This window comes from Gossypium raimondii, chromosome 11, assembly GCF_025698545.1.
Source record: "Gossypium raimondii isolate GPD5lz chromosome 11, ASM2569854v1, whole genome shotgun sequence".
NCBI lineage: Eukaryota > Viridiplantae > Streptophyta > Magnoliopsida > Malvales > Malvaceae > Gossypium > Gossypium raimondii.
Window position 1 is genome coordinate 58,759 of NC_068575.1, and position 17,823 is coordinate 76,581.

At 35.1% G+C, this 17,823-nt stretch overlaps 2 protein-coding genes across 3 annotated transcripts; both read right to left on the reverse strand.

Moving 5' to 3' along the window:
* Positions 1-1,916: 1,916 nt before the first annotated feature.
* On the reverse strand, positions 1,917-4,301 carry LOC105761850 (protein OCTOPUS). The gene has a single exon (XM_012579794.2). The coding sequence runs from the start codon at positions 4,103-4,105 to the stop codon at positions 2,171-2,173; it is 1,935 nt and encodes a 644-aa protein (XP_012435248.1). The 5' UTR covers positions 4,106-4,301; the 3' UTR covers positions 1,917-2,170.
* A 4,807-nt stretch (positions 4,302-9,108) lies between these two features.
* LOC105761849 (uncharacterized) lies at positions 9,109-16,518 on the reverse strand. Of its 2 annotated transcripts, none has more exons than XM_012579793.2 (18): positions 16,191-16,518; positions 15,643-15,795; positions 14,956-15,094; positions 14,540-14,691; positions 14,079-14,162; positions 13,938-14,000; positions 13,446-13,574; positions 13,146-13,358; positions 12,529-12,648; positions 12,069-12,118; positions 11,761-11,923; positions 11,530-11,667; positions 10,939-11,061; positions 10,749-10,847; positions 10,417-10,506; positions 10,232-10,316; positions 9,999-10,132; positions 9,109-9,898 (listed from the first exon to the last, which is right to left on the reverse strand). In XM_012579793.2, exons 2-18 carry the CDS (start codon positions 15,769-15,771, stop codon positions 9,770-9,772), a joined length of 2,040 nt encoding a protein of 679 aa, XP_012435247.1. In that variant the 5' UTR covers positions 15,772-15,795; positions 16,191-16,518; the 3' UTR covers positions 9,109-9,769. The 2 variants fall into 2 exon arrangements, with proteins under 2 accessions (XP_012435247.1, XP_012435246.1); XM_012579792.2 differs by having other exon boundaries at positions 15,643-15,803; positions 16,191-16,517.
* Positions 16,519-17,823: the final 1,305 nt, after the last annotated feature.

Here is a 17,823-nt window from a genome sequence, read left to right on the forward strand (position 1 = left end):
CAGATTATGATGAAATCACTAGTCCAAGTCCACGAGAATATAATCTTGCTAAAAATGTACTCCAAAGTGTACCACTAACCACTCACGTATGGTAGATTTTGTTTCATTTTCAGTGCAACAGATAAAGATTATCCAAGCCAATAGAATGCGACTGTTTTTCTAGTTTTGACTAAATTGTTGATGCACTTGATGGTGAACATGCACACTGATTTTTATCTTGTCAGCTTTTGGCTATGGTAACTATTTTCAGAAGTTGACTGACTATGTTGGGAGATAATTCTGTCATGCCTAATGCTTTTCTCTGTCAGCATATATGGGTTAAATATTTTGGTGATTAGTGGTATAGAAGAGAGGTTATAGGTGGAGAAGAGGTGCTAATTGGTGAGAGAATTATTTCAAGGTGGACTATTCTTGTAGGGAGTGATTCTCAAGTTTCCTTGGGAGATAATTCCCAACCCACCTTTTTTATAATTTCTATAAGCAGCAAGCCAAATTTATTTGGTATCAAGTTTGTTTTGAAACCAGAAAAAAATAAAATAATTCATCATGTAAACTTTACCCATTGCTTGATATTGGATTTGAAAATTTTTGAGAATGTACCCAATGGGATGTATAATAATTTTTAGTTAGTTAAGGGTTTGAAAGTGTAGTTAGATATTGAGTAAATTGGTCTTTCAAAAAATATTCGGAGCAATTTAACCTCAAATTGTACATAATTTTGATTAGTATAATAACAAATTTAATTCTCGATATTTATATATTTTATCAGTCTAGTTTTGATTCTAAAAAAGCAATAAATTTAGTCTCAACGTTTACACAAACGTCGCGAGCTAAATTTGTTAAATTAAGATCAAATTGATAGGATGTATAAATTTATGATTATATCGATTAAAATCATGAGCAAGTGATGAAAAATATTAATGTCATGATTAATTATTTTTAGTTGCTCGCTTTTAAAATTGAGAAGGACTAATTTTGCCAACTGGAATGGTGAAAGTTTAAGTTGAAGAAGATGGGTAGGGATTGGGTGAGATATGGGCTACCAGCCATCTTCTTATGCCCATCTCATAATTTTAAACTAGGCCGAAAACAGACCCCATATAGCATAAAACATAAAACCCATTTATTAATAAATTTATATCTCCTTAATTCCAATCCACTCTGTGGAGGAACATGGTGGGATTATTTTCCTAGTCACCTTTTTGACTTGAGAGACATAAAAAAGCTTTGTCGTTAATGGAGAAAGCATGATCTTTTTTGACTCCAAAGATTGTTTTGTTTAGATTCCTTTTCGGCATCCCGATAACAAAGGGAAGAAGATTAACCTTTGCTAATGGAGGAATAATAATAAGCATCATCATCATTACTTCACCATTTATTGCATAACTCATGCACTGAATTTTCCCTTAATGATTATTAATACCAGCTTGACATCCTGCCTAACATTTTAAAAATAGAAAACATAACACTTTTGCTTATCTCCGCAATTCTTGTGAACTAAAACTATTTTAAGTTGGAACATCTTTTGTTGTTGTTTATGAGCTCTAACATTGACATAAAGTTGTCTGGTAAGGATCCATTTGGAGTGTGCATGGACTCGGTTGATACGGAGAAGGGCATAAGTTGGTCATTTTTCGTGACAAAATGAAACTTGAATAACTAAAGAAAAAGGAGCATGAGGTGAGCCCACTTCCACAACATGCCAAATGCTACGAGGAAACATACTCTTTAAAAATTGCAGCCTTTACCAGCCAACTTTAAGTGTGTGAGACAATGAAATAACATAAAAACCAAACTGAATCAAAGCTCTATTTATCTGTACATATATTCCCTTTGTCCGAACCTTGTCTGGTAAAATATGAAAAACACAACATGAGGAAAGACAAAAATGAGGATTAGAAACAAGACACATAGAATAGCAACAACAACAAAAAAAGCTTTGTTATTTGAATGGTGGAAGAAGCAAGCATGCATGCCCACTCACAAGTAAAGGCAAACAATTAAATCTAAGGGTGCTATTGTTTTTTTGTTTGTTTTTTTAATCCTTCCAATTCCAACCAGCCCGCAGCAAGAATAATACCAAAGGCATGTCATATGTGGTTAAACAACAAATGCAGTGAACTTAACAACGTTTAAACCCAAAGAAAAAACAGCTTATGAATCTGAAAATTCAGTACAATCTGAGTACGCTACTGGAAATTGAATGTGCATGGCTTCCCCTGTTTTTGCCTGACCCACTTCTTCGGCTACCCTGCATGGGTGCTAAGTAGAACCTTAACAGTCCATTATCAAAGTCATTTGGTGAATATCTTGCACTTCGATTACGCTCCAACACGAACTCCTCTCTCTTCTTCTTACTCTGTCCATTCGACTCAACATAGTTCATCCTTGCAGTTGCACCACCGAAACTGCTTGAATTATTCCGCCAGCTTACGCTCCGCAATACTTTCGGATCGAAACCTGCTCTCGACTCCGGCCAAGACTCTGAATACGACCTCTCCACGCCATTACTTCTACAATACCTATCTTCGTCCTCATTCTTGTTATTAACACTTCGCCTGTGAATAAACCCCCAAATATTCCAAGCTTTACTCCACCTACGCCACTTGTTAGTAGACGAACCTTTCCGCTCCCCATTTCCATACACTGATGACGCATTGTCTCTAAGACCAATCTCGAATGTATCTGAATAATCTTCTCTCAATGAATTGGAATTGGAATCCCTATGTCCATTGCTGTAATCAAGATTAGAAACCGACTTCATTTCATCCATTTCAGCGACCACAGCTGCAGCAGTTTTTCTAATAGAACTGGACCTATCTAAACTCTTTCTTCTCCTAGAACAAGAATCAGAATAATAATCCCTTGTTTGAGCTGTTCCTCCAGGGAGTGATTGATCCTCATTAATAGAATTCATAGCCGCCGCCGCCACCGGTGGTGGTGGTGGATCCTCCACAGGGATTTGAGTATCAGACCTCATAACATGTTGAACTGGAGCATCATCTTCCACAACAGAAAGCATGGTAGGCATTCTTGGAAATGTTCTTCCAATTAAGTACCCATCCCAAGAAGCTCTGGGTTCGTCAAATGAATACCTTGGGTCATCAAATGACATCCTTGCTGCATCAAGAGAGAACCTTGGATCCGTGTCACAAGACCTTCTCCCGAACCCATAATCTGCAACTTCCGATTGGGTTTCTCGGTATTGTCTCCCAATCGGTTTCTCCACCGGCAATCTCGCAGACCCACCTCCATTTCTTGTCTTTTTAAGCTTCTGTTTTTGCCTCCATTTTTGTAGTTTCTTGCTGAAAACTGAAGCAGCTGACCAGAAACTTCCAGCAATCTTAAAATCCCTTCCAGAAGCTTTCTTTGTTTGAGAATCAAGATCTATATGATATTTCATGGGCTTCAGCTCCTCTTCTAGACACGATTCCTTTTCGTATTCTTGCTCAATTTCTTCAACTTTATCGTGGGTTAAAGTAAAACTCGCAGTAGCAACAGGCACAGTGGATACTTGTTCTTCTTCGATGATCTCTATGTCGTCTTGGCGATCGGTTTCACTTTCAGTTTGGTCTTCCTCTTTGCTTTCAAAGACAGGACCTTGAACAACACTCGAAGAAGAAGCCAAATTTCGACCTTCAACCTCAACAATTTCAGAAGACGGTCCATTCTCAGCAGCATGCAGGTCCTTCTCACCGTCTTCATAAAACAGTGACCAAAGCGTACTTCGACCCCTAACATCACAAGATTTCCTCTGAGGCTCAAAAACCCCAGAAAAAGCCTCGTTTTTAGAGGCCGAGAAGGACTTGGTCCGCCGGATCTCAGGGAAAAACCCAGGTCGAGCACCACTTCCACCAGAAGGCTTGAAAATAGCTTTAAGAGCAGCAGTAGCGGTGGAAGTAGTGGCAGCGATAGGAGGTTTCCGAGAAGAGGAAGAAGAAGAAGGTTCGAGCACAGCTAAACGTTCGCAGAGGCAAGAGGGACAAAAGCCAGTAAACTGTTCGTGAGGGTGACGGTCACATGAAGTGGAAGGACGGTGAGGTTGCGGAGGTAGCGGTGGCGGTGCTAATGCAGGATGCGACGGTGGTTCCACGTTGGGATTCATAACCGGTAATTAATTGTTTAGTTGCAATGGACAGTATCTGATAGTATAGGAAAGAAAGAGAGAAAGAAAAAGAGAAAAAGATAAAGAGAGAAGGGGTAGCATTAGCAAATAGCAAGGGAAAAAAGAGAAATAAGAAAAAGAAAAATGTGAAAGAGTAATGTGCGTAGCGTAGAGAGGGCAGGGGCAGGGGCAGGGGCAGGGGGGGCAGGGGCACCTGCTCTGCTTGTCAGTCCAATGGCTGTTTTGGGCATATACTTTGTCTCGTCTCAAGCCCACACGAGTACCAAAAACCAAACCTGTGTACGTAATAAGAGGAATATTATTTGATCATGTTTTTATTTACTTTAACCACTTGTCACAACCTGGGACTAATAATCACCCAATTTGGATTTATTGTATAAAAAAACAAACCAAATTAAGCCAACCCTGTGTGTGTGTGTGTGTGTGAAAACAAAATAAAATAAAGTCAAAAGGATGGGCGTACTTTTAGCTAAGCAGGCAAATATTAGGAAAAATGAAGATGCATGACCCAAAAACCCTTTAATTTGCTTTTACAACAACTTATCAATCTATCAGCTTTGTGGTGAGAGAGGAGAGGAATGCTTTAGATTTTCAAAGATTCCTGTCTGTGAAAAAATAAAGGTAAAGCTAAAGCAAAAGCAAAAGCAAAAGCAAACCACGCCATCACTCATTAGAGGTGAATTGAAATGCTATTGCTAGCTAGCTGCCAGTTCCCCCTCGTCTCTGACTCTCACATTTCGCTTTCCTTTTCTTTTCTTTCTTTTATATTACACCCCTAATAAATATAAGTTTCAATTTTTATACATACCACACTTGTGTTTGCATGGTTTTCCCAGTTTGCCTGCCATTCAGCTTTTGCATTACATGACGTCCTTGTTATTTATTATTGAAATTGAAAAAGGATTTTCATTTAAGATGAAGCTACCATGCCTAGTTAAGAGGGAATATAATACAAAATTTTAAAGTTTGTTTTATCGGGCATGCATGTAAGGAGGAATAGCAACATATGTCCCCGCCGGGTAAACCAAAAAGCAAGCCACCGTGGGTCGACCACTGTCTCCACCCATCCAACAGTGGCATGTGAAGAGCAGAGCAGAGAGGCTAGTGAAAGGGAGTCCTTAGCTTTGGCTGTCTGCATGAAATAGTGAAACGTCAAGGTTCCACTGTCCTTTATTATTCCAAGGGATGGATACTCAAATCTTTTCGCGAGAAAATTACAAAAAGTAGTAATATCATTTTAACACTTTGTCTCACTTTATTCTTCTTTCTCTCTACTTTCTAGGCTTTGTCTTTATTGGGTTTTGGTTTTCGGCTCAACTATCATCTTACTCCTTCCACTTTTTTCTTCTTCTTTTTCTCACCCTCCTCACTTCTTCTATCCATATCATCAAAACCCCACCTCTTTTTTTATTGTTTTAATACGAATTTTACCTCTAATATTTTTTCTATTTAATTATAATTCTGAAATGTAAAAATATATATGTTTTAAAAATAAACCCAACCCTTTCTTTATTCCTTTTTTTTTCTCTTTATTTTTCGTATCAAATATTAAACCTTTCCCTTTTCACTTCAACCCTCTCTTTTTTTCTTCCAAACAACCATTCTTGGATATGTTGTTATCCTTATCAAGATCGAACTAAGGAAATGCCTTGGTCACTTTGGGCTCTCTCAAACTCAAAATTGCTCTTCCCATTTTTTACGTCATAATAATGTTAACGATGCCATATTAGTTTTTCTTTTAATAATTAAATACATTTTAACGGTGGAGTGATTAGATTTTAAAATTATCCTAACAATATATGATAAAATCGAAACACCCTTCAAACTTTAATGAATATCTTAATATTGGTGTTGATTGGTTATATAAAAATTTGATGGGTATAAAAATGTACTGATGGGTATTGATGGGTATATTTTAATATTTAAAATTAAAGAAAAGAAAAGAAAAGAAAAGTATACATTCATAATGTTATAAGGAGTAAATGATATGTAGCCAAAATAATTGGGACCAAACTTGTAGCATTGTGGCCACTTTCCATCATTCCAATTCCAATCAACCATTTCCCTCTCTTTTGTTGTTCCACTATCCCAACATTCACCCATCCTTTTCAATTTTAGCTTTTGCATGTCATATCTTATATATATTGAGAGTATGATACTCCAATTTATTTTATTAGTCCCCATCAAAACTTGTCTCTCTATATGCCTAATATTATACTACCTCTCAAATCAATCCTTTTCTTTTCTTTTTTTGTATGTGTTATGTTTGTTGTCCCAATTTTTTTTTATCATTGTCCAATTGAAATTTATTTCCCTCTTCATTACACTTTCATTTTCTGATTTTCTTTTTGGATAGAAAGGTTCCATCAATTTTGAGATCGGTAAATTTATCACGGAGACCTTTGTATTAGAATCCGGATTGCACTCTACTCCTTTTATTAAAAAATTAGACAAATCAATCTATACATGTTAGATCAAGATTAAATTGGTCTTTTTGTTAAAAAATTCATTCATTTTTACTGTTAAAAATTGGTCACTTTACATCAAGATGAGGTACATGTAGCACACCATTTGTCACTGTTTGATTATTCTGTCAGGTATGTCAAATTTTATCAGAAATGACTAGTTTGCTTTTTGATCTAATATACAGGACTAATTTTCTTATTTTTTTAGTAGAGGGATAAAAATACAATTTAACATCTAATGCAGGGACCTCCCGATTATTTTTACCATCAGTCTTAAACAAGGTTGAAGAGCAGCAGATATGCATGAGCACTAACTAATGGACTCCACTGATTTATAGCAAATTATGTAATCTTATTATAAGCCTATCATCATCCATCCGTAATTATACACAGAAACCATATATATTGGCAGATTTACATACATAGATTATCTGTATGGAATCATTTTCTTTTACTTTCCTTCCCAATATCTTTTCACCTTTTTTTTTCCAGGAAAATTATAAGCTGTAAAGGAAAAAAGAAAGAAAGAAAAAACTAAGATGCAAATGCATGTTTCACTGTAGAAAAAAAGAAAAAAGGAAAGCTCATCATTACCAAAGATATTACGGAGTGACAAAAAGCCAATCTAATCGACTCCTTTTGCCCCACACACACTATACAAACAACATATGAATAAGAGGGGTTGACATGAAGAGCGAAGTTAAAAAATTACTTTGAAAATAATTAAAGATGAATTATAATTTTTTAAAAATTAAAATATAATTCTATAAAATGTTAAAGGATTAAGTAGCAAATTTACCCGTTTTTAGGGGACTAATATCACTGCATACCCATTATTGAGAATCATAAAAAATTAATTTTCATAAACTGTACGATTTGATTATATCAGAAAATAATATTAAAAAAACATTTGTGATAAAAGAAAAGGAAAACGTTGTATTCCCCATTGTAATGAGCGAAGAAATTCAATTTCTGTAATCATATTATAGATTTTATCTTCAATTAAATGATGTACAAAAGCAAGAAAAGTGATAATTGGTGCATGTGCGTGACAATAGAATGGAATATGCCCCAAAACAATTAAAGAGAAAAATAATAATAACAATAATTGTATCCTCAATTTCCCATTTCATCATCAATGCAAAATACATGAACTAAAACCCTTTTTCATTAAATTCTTATGAAAATAATCTTCTCAAAATATTGGCAGATAATGAATGATACGTTTTCTATCAACCAATCATTGTTTTCATCCAATATCACAAAAAATTAAAATCTTAAATACAATATATTATTAAAATATCCACCAGGATTTACCAACAGATAAGGATAAAATCCTTGACTGAAGTTGAAGAGCTGCAATGATGTTCTAGAAGTAAAAATGATTAGTCTAAGCAAATGGAGTAACACATGAATAGGTCCAAGCCACTGAAATTGGAGGTGGAAATAAGTATGACTACATAATCATAATAATAGGTTTAAATGCAGAGTGGAATGGAGGAATCCCAAGAAAGAATTAGGAGTTTGGCATTGTTATATATGCAATTAAAGCCAGACAAAATTATATGGACTTTTTTTTGCAGAGACAAGACTCAACTTCAAGTGCAGGTCACAAAGAGATATATATTTTGAGTTTCTAGGCAAACCTTCTTAGGGATTTGCAGATATATTCCAAACAGATCTTGCCTTTGATGTGGTTTATTATTATAAGGCCTATGAAACCTATACTACGACTGACTCATATCACATGCTTTGATATTTTACAATAAAATAAAGGAGCTCCTCAACTATTGTATACTAACATTGCATGAGAATCATCAGTTCTTTCAGAGGTGAGAGGGGGTAGGGAAAAGGCAAAGACGAGTCTTTTGTTCCTTTTTTTTTTACCACTCCCTTTTTTTTTTTGTATTTACAAGTTGAGCCAATCAATAATGCTTCGAAAGATGGTGAGTTGAAAAAAAAAACATGCTTGGAGTTGGAAAGATGGTGAGCAAAAAAATAATGCTCGCAAGAAAGACCTCTCCCTTTTTTTGAGTTTTCATCCAAGGAATGGAGCCCATTCATGCTTGATTTCCGTGCTACACTCGCTTATTTCTCTTCACCTTATGTGGTTGATTAACTAAAAACTATAAAAATTGGACCAAGACCAACTTTTGTACAAAGTTTCTTGACCAAAGAATTGCCCAAATTTTGAAATCTAAGTTCACTAAAATTGAAAAACATGAAAGCATCGCCTTTGTACCGAAGTATTTTAATGCCTACTTTAGCATCTATAACGCAGAATTTATGGTTGTTCATTTGAACTCAACTCTTCACTTTGATGGTCATCTCACAAGTAGGTTTTGTATAAGTTTAAACCTAGTTTAATCACCTAAGTTGATAAATCGCTGCATCACCTGATTGACAGAATTGAAATAGAATATGCTTGAATGGTTTAGTAGCATAATAATCCTTTTGAGGAGCAAATCTAATACCGAAAATCATAACATGCTAACTGAGCATGCACGGATAATAATCTTGTATAGACCAAACATAACATAGTCTTAAATGCATTCATGTAATCTCAAAAAGAAATTCAATTTCGACAATAACACAATCTCAGGCCTCCTTAATCAAAAAAGGGAAAAATGAAAAAAGAAAATTAAGACAACGCAAGATCGATGTCAACTTGGCTGTGTCTAATTTTGAGAGATCTAACGCCCTAAGACATATATTATCATTTGGTTTAAGTGATGTGTTGAGATCCAATATGGTGCGGTTGTTTAGGACCAAACAATACTAAATTAATTCAACCACTAGCACTAGGACGGGGTCAAAATATTAAAATGAAACAATAAACAATAATATACATTGGTTACCCTAAATGCATGCATGCTGCAATGCTAAATCCTCTTTGATCTGGCCAACTATAAGAAAATTAGTCTCAGACCACCTTTCAACTCAACTTGGCGTAACACTATTCGAGAACTATTGCACCGCTGCCTGGATCATACCACTCACCACAAAGATTTTGACAGATTTTAATTACAATACATCATATCCCAGTGACCCACCCGATTCATCAACGTCATCTGCTCAACACAACCGCCTCATTATGCACCTAACTTAACGCCATAAGAAACCACAGCACACCCAAGCCGTCCAATACTGATATCTCAAGCAACTGCACAACCCAATGTCACTTGCGTCGTGCTGAAGCCTTGCTGTCCATCCTTATTCTATCGGCATACATGGGCAACCGAATAATCTCATTAATCTCATTTAATAAGATTTCGTCTGTGATATTATCCTTTATACTTCGCATTACCTGTTCTTTGCATAAACAAAAATCTTACTGCAGTTAGCTCCGCAACAATATTTTAAAAACTATTTCTCAACTTAGCAATGAGGCAGACAGTCCGACCGACCTTCTTGAAAGTATTGAAATCGTTTGGAGTCGACTTATCTGTCCTGATCCGCATATAGACCCACACCTGCTGATCAGGATCCCAAGAACACTCGATAATCTTCCCAGAGAATGAAGATGGAGGATCTGAAACATCTGCAAGTAATTCAGAGAATTACAAGAAAAGAAAATCAATACCAATGGTCATGACTTCAAATGAAGCAGAAAAACACAATAAACGCAATTAACAGTAACCTCTGAATTCAACTGTATCCCTATCCATCAACTTCCTTTTTCCCCGTTCAAAGAGATAAAGTTGTGGACGATCATCACTGCTAATCTGTAGATGCATAAAGCTTTCAGTTTAGGATCAATGTCATCAAATTTTTTAAGCCAAAATTTAACATAAAAAACCAATTAAAAGGAAAATGAGGCACAACCTCAAATAGAAAGTCAACAGAGTTCAGCCGAGCATATTTCCATTTCAGAAGACCTTCATGAGTGCGAGGTACATACGGATCATCCCAACCCTGGCAAGAAAAAAAAACCAGTGATTTTCATAACATTGCATGTGTAAGTACCACAAAGTCTAAAGATACATGGATGGGCAGGACATAGTGTGTGAAACTAGAAAAGATGTTGGATGAATATATGTACAAATGCTGACATACTAAATATCCAATCAAAAGATCATTTACATAACAAGAGAATTAGTAAAATAAAAAAGACTGAAAGATTTGAGATTCATAATCCAGTAATCCTCTTCAATCACCTGAAAAATAAGACCATCTGCCTCATGAGAGAGCCTAGGGATAAATTCCTTCAAAACCTTATTTACAGTGGATAGCAACCAAAAATCCTTCCTCCGCACCTAATAACAGAATTAAGCATATTCTCAGCCTATCTCCACAAAGGTAGGAAATAGACCAGTATATTAAGAATCAGTGCTCCTCAATACGTACCCTGAAGGGTTCAAGGTCATATCGATAGTAAGGATTCCTGCTCTGGTAAATGTTCTGCCGTTCATAATTTCGAGGCTCAATCACTTCTTTTTCCAGCATTTTCCATCGTTCATAGAAGGGCCGCTGCATCAGATTTTTATGAGAAAATGGAGAAAACATGATTCTGAAAATTAAAAAACCATTGTCTCTGAATTTCAATCTACTCCTAGATTTAATGGCTTGGCTCCACTGTCGAATTCCAGAATAAAAACAGCAACGGAAATCAGTAAGGGAAACCAACAAAAGCTCCCTTCACAAACTTTACTTCGTAATCATTACCCAATTGAATGACAAGCAGTTCCTAATCAAAATAATGCTTTTCGGGAATTGGGTTAGGGAGATCAAAACCTAAAGAAACTTAAGACAAAAAGCATTTCTGACAAGCCCGACTAAAAATGTTTAAAATATAGTCTTCAGAAGCCTAGAGTAAAGTAAGATTAAATAACTATAGAGAAAGACTTCAACTCAACTATCAGTTAGGTAATATAGTTACAATGCCAAATTGGAAAGACAATAAAAAGAAAAAAATTGTAACAAATAAGCACAACCAACCTCTACAATAGAAACAGTGTTAATTGCCATCATATCATAAATGAGATATCTTCTCTCTTGCTTTTGCGAGTCTGGCAAGGTGTCTATTACCATTTCACCATCAAGCAATGTGAAATGATGAGTTCTCTCCCCTATACCCTTGCAAATTGAAAATTATGTCAAATTAATAAGATTTGTAAGACACTAAATTCCCAAAGTTTTCCTAAGAAAAGTAGATATGCAAATACATACTTCATTTGGGTGTCTGGCTGGGAACCTCATCTGAACCCTTCGGAAATTAAAACTCCTATCAATTAAGTAACAACCATCAACAGTTATTAACATCATATATCGTGTTCCATCCGCTTTCCAAGTAGCATAATAATAACGTTGCCTTAAAAGTTGTAGATTGTCCCTGTAAGCACAAACATAGCGAAATCATTTTTTTATATAAAGATTCCAGACCAAAATATAATAATAACAAAATAGACCAAGTAGGACTAGCTCAACATTCACTTTATCCCAGAGGATATTAAGAAAGAAATTAACATCTAGAGGACCTGTTAAGTGAAACTGGATGCGATCCCGGAAATTGTGCATGTCCTCTTACCTGCTTTCAAGAAATGGGAATGCCAGAGCTCATGTTAAACCAAAACTCTTATGAGTAAAACACAAAGAGAAAGAATTAACTGAAAAGAAGGTATTCAAGTTTTCAACAGTTTTGGCTTTATCAAATGGTGAAGTTCTCTTAATGTTATCGTTCAGAGAAAATATTCTTATAATTTAGATATTATCATTACAAGTCATGCTACCATATTCAAAGCAAAAAAAAGCCTACCAAGTCATCATTTAATTGCCTTCCAGGAAATCATCACATAAAATGTAAAGCAATAAAAAAGGTGGATAAAAAAGCTGTGAATGTTGTCTATCACAAATTTGATGAAAACTATTTCTCTCTAAATCTCATAGACTCAATAACGTGAATAAGTAGCTAAAAATATACTGATTTAAAGTGCATACTCCAAGATTTAACTTCAATGTCTGGTAGCAGAATGACCGCATTGATTCCAGTTGGTCACGAGGTATTTCATCTCCCAAAATGTCATCATTTGTCAACACTGCATCTGTTTCATGATTCTCCTGATATCAAAAAGGACTTATCAAAGTTGAAATCTAAACAAAATACTTGTTCCAAAACTTGAGCAAAACTGAAACGTGATATATAAAGCTAGATGAAACATAAACAAGCATACCTCAGTATCAATTAGCAAGACCTTAACAACAAACCTTAATACAATTTGAAAGTTTGTCATAACACAAAAAAACACCTCCTCTATAATCTACACGGTTAGGGGAGAAAAAGGAAACCGACCACCAGCAGAAGTTTCATATGCTACCAATGAAGATAACCCCAAACATAATATTTATCAAAATATGTCATTTTCTGATAATAAAAAAAAGTAAAAATCTAACCTTTTCCATATGAAAGAGAAACAAAAATCTAACTTCTATATGGAAGAGAAGCAATGGATATAAAAGGCTTGATATATCAAAGTACTTTTTAAAGCCCTTATGAAGCTAATACATACAAAAAAAAAAGGGATGAAAAAACAAAAATACTACAAGGTCATCCGTACAGGTAATGCAGCTGGACCTCCACCTCCATCATCATCGTCGTCATCTGCAACAGCATCACCGTTGAGATCAAGGTCAGAAGACCTCTTCCACTCAGGAGTTGAAGGGCAGACGACCATTTCAGGCCTTCTTTCATGATAAAATGCATACAGAGCATCAATGTAGTCAGGTTTGTAGATTCCTGGAGGGCGTGCCTCATTGAAAATTTTTATCGCCTGCACAAAAGGAAAAAGAAAAAATGATGTTACTCTATGAATTTCTAAATGATGTTTAAAAGATTAATGCAACAAAGAATAACTGACCTGAGTAACAGACATTGATTGTGATCGCATAAGATAGTGAATAATCATGTATCCAGTACGGTTATGCCCATGGGTACAATGAACAAGAATATATTTCTTTGATTTTTGACGTAGGAGGAATTGCGACACCTGATAAACAAATTACGTGGAAAATGCATTAATTGGTTACAGCACATTAGAATAAGTAACTCATGAATCTGTAATAATTAGAATCTGCATGCCACATGTAAATAAGTACAAGTTCAATCAGAAGAAGTGGGGTGATTGGTGATCATGAGATAACATCTAACATGTGTTTGAGATTACAAGACGGTAGCTTGTTGGCTTTGCCAAGACAATAAGGAATCATATAATACCAGCCACAACTTCGGTCGTCAATTGATAAATGAACTGTGGGAGTTGGGACTTAAACTATCACAGGAATCACATTTAAGAAGAGATAACAGCAGACATTCTAGTAGAAACAAAAAACAAGCATCATAGCAAAAGTACCTCGTAAACAAAGGTATTTACAGCCACATTCTCAGGTACAGAATCTCTTCCTTTGCATTGAATCTAGAGCAAAAACCAAAAAGTTAAAACAAAGCTGAAAGCAATAAGACAAGCAGTAAACTATACTAAACCTATGCTCACCTTTACATGCTTAATGCCTTCTCTCTTCAGGTCTGTAGTTTGATAGTAACGAGATGTGTTCGTCAAATCAATCACCAAACCAAGCTGAAAACAGAACATGCAGGTAAGGTAAAAATTATTCTCCAATTACCTAACTCATTTTACAAGTCTTATCCAACAGAAACTAATGTCTAACTTATTTTTGTAACATGCACAAAGGCATTGTCGCACATCCTTAAAATAAATAGTTTTGTAAATCATGAATGATACAAGCATGTCTACTACCTAGATTTATATAACCAGCTGAGTCCCTATATGCATTTTCATAACATGAACCTGCATTTGAGGATTTCTAGAGTCCTTCACAAAAAAATTTGACGCGCCACTTATATGATAGAGATGATGACAGAAAAGATCCGATTTGCATTTTATGGGATAATTAAAAAGATATTAACATTGTCAAAGCAACATTGTCCATATACCTTTCTTCCTAGAACTCTTTGCTGATGAATCACTTGCTTAAAAGAGTATCTTTTACCAGGAGGAACACAGTCGTTATAAGATTCACCAAGTGGAACCTTAGAAGGAATAATACAGCCTATTTCCTGACCAACTGAAGGACAATCCAGCCAACCTGCAAAAAGATTAGAAAAGGTTTTTAAAAAAAATGTGATGTCTTAAACAACAATGTAAATTTGAAATGTTAATAAATCAATCAAATCACCAACTTAAGCATAAAAATGAAATGACTAACAATAAAAAAGAAGTACAGAACAACACCAAACATAAACTTCAAAGCACTACAATATTTGGCAATGGAATACCAAGATTATTAAAAATACATTGATAGTAACCCTGAGACTAGTTAGCAATTAGTGTGCAATGTCAGCGGTCTTACCAGGAGGGATCCTGCTTTTATCATAAGACCTGGGATTCCTATTTTGATAGAAGTGATCATGTACAGGAGGCTGAGAGACATGGACTGGCCGGTCATCCGATCGGTCTCTTCTCAATCTCTTCCGTCTTTCTTCACGTTCCTAAAAGAAGCAAATTCCATTACCATGCATGAATGAAAATTGATGCAAAAATATGAAGATTAAAAACCTTTTAAAGAGTGAAACAAAAATATCACAGCATAACATGAATAAACTAGACAGGAAACAGATAAGGGAAATGTAAAATGAAAAAGGAAAGAGTAACCGAACCTTCATGTTAAATAATAATAACAATAAAAAATTATGAACACAAACACATATATAAATCCTTTGAAGAGGAAAGAATTTTCAGCATACACAAGCCACCACGTCCCTTCACCACTAGATTTTAACTTTTTAAGTAGCCAATAAGTGGCTACCACTCCAAATCAACTACATTAACCCAGACAACTTCAGCATCTCATGCTCACATGAAACAAAAAATATCTGTTTCATCTACAACACTACCTTGGCCTATCCTTCATTGCTGAGAATGATTCATTCTGACACTGCCTAAATCATGCTTACCAGAAATCAAAATAAATAAATAAAGGCCAGAACCATCCCCAATCAATGATTGATGAAAACAAATAAAAGATTCAGAGAAGTACCCGCCGCGAAATTTCAACTGCAGATTCTACATGTTCTTCTTGTGCAGAGTAATGTTCAATATGTCTTTCATATATCTCTTCATCATCTTCAGGTACTGGTGAAGCATTTAAGTCCATACTAGCAATCATTCAGCATCTACCAAACACCATGAACTAAAAACCTATCCGAAAAGGTAAGCAAGATGAAAACAAATAAAAGACATCTATTCTCAGGAAGAAAATTCATTAATCAATTGATGCTAAATCATCAAAAATAAAATGGCTAGCTCTCTCCTAGCAAATAAATTGGTCAATCTAAGAGCAAATCCACCTAACAGCTCTAGCTCTTTTCCTTCACACTCCCCCTCACTTTCTGTGTTCCTTGTTCTGACTTATGCCTTGTTTTTCGTTTTTACCATAAATTGTTTAGCCAGTGAACGAAACAATCAAAAACAATTCGAAAAACCCTAACAAATAAAAATATACGCAAGCAACTGCAATCCTTTCGGCAGCAAATGAAAAAAAAGAGAAAATCGAAAGGAAAAATACGAAATTAGGTTTAAACTCACCAGAAACATGAAATCAACGTAGAAATTGCATCAAAAAGACGATCCGCAACGTCGTTGGAGACGCTAAAGTAAAATTGATTTCCTCTCTATTTTTTATTCTTCCCAGAAAACAAATTGAATCTCGTGAATCAAATAACCACAATAAACTTGTCGTGTAAGCTGTAACAACCCTACAATTAGGGTTAGGGTGGGAGTACCCTCCGGGGTTCTCTGAAAGTTTTCCCTTCGAAACCCTAGAGAGAGGAAGTAATTTTGTTTTTTGAAAAAGAAGAGAGAGAGATAGTAGTAAATAACCCCCCAGAAATACAAAGCTTAATAAATCAGTCCCGTGCCCGGAGAGAGAAGAAATATGAAGATTTGAAACAATCAATTTTAATTTATTTAATTAATGCTTAAGTATATTTAATTATGTGATTATTTATTTTTGTATCTGATTGATTTTAGTAGACAAACTTTGTGCTGAATCTTCTCCTCCCCTCATAATCATTCTATTCAGTTTGGTTTTCTTACTAGCTTTTTAGAATTTGCCTCGTATGCTTTTATTTTTATAATAACAATTATATAAATCATTTTAGTTTGTAATCAATTATATAAGTTTGTCTTTTGTATTACGATCCAATCACGTAACACTGCTTAGTATTAATTAAACATTAGACAATGAGTGAGTAGTATTTGCTTTTATCTTGCTTTGGGTGTAAAAATCATGTGAGGACAATAAACAAATTATTAATGTAATTCATGAATAATTTTATTAATCAATCTATTCGAAAAATTGTAAGTGTACTTAGACGAAAATACTACACTTAGGGCATACGATCTAACAATGGATTGCTCTTGATGTTGTAACACCCAGCTCTGATGTCGCAACACCACCTCCAGACTACCTAAGGAGCATATTGTCTACTATGCCGTGACACACACTATGGGATGTTGTGACACCGACCTAAACGTGCCAAAAAAGAGTATATTGCCTTCCATGTCGCGACACTGCTGCAACGAGGCTGACTGCATGCCAACCTCCAACGCACGAACACCGTGGCTAGGCATAGAATTAACACTAAAAAAATATAACTATTGCGGTTTTATTATAAGCGTTACAGGTCAGTTGTAATATTTATAATGTCTAATGAAACATTAAAGTATTCCAAGAATCGAACCCATAAGAATTGGCAATTAAGCAAATTCCTAAGTTAAGAGCATGCGAATTAATGAGTCTAATTAACTACTCGCTAAATACTATAGTACGACAGACCAGTCAAGAGTATGATTATACCAATTAATTACCTAAAACTAATAAATAATCAAATTGTAAAGAAAGCAAACTTCACAACTATCAAATACGATAACAAGGAATGGTTGGTTGACTTTCGAATTAGGTATCTAAATTATTATTACTCCTAAATTGGTTTCGTTTTACCTCTCGACTTCAACTTTACCAATTTCGACAAATTAGTCCAATTTATCTCTCGACCTCACAAACTAATCTGGGACTTATCAAATTGATGCTCAATAAGATCTCCTATTGATCTCACTTATCTTGATTTTCCCTTAGGGGCGTCAATATTAAGTTTTTAAGTCTATTCAATTTAGTCTAATTTTGCAATTTAGTCTCGAACCCAAAAATCAATTACCC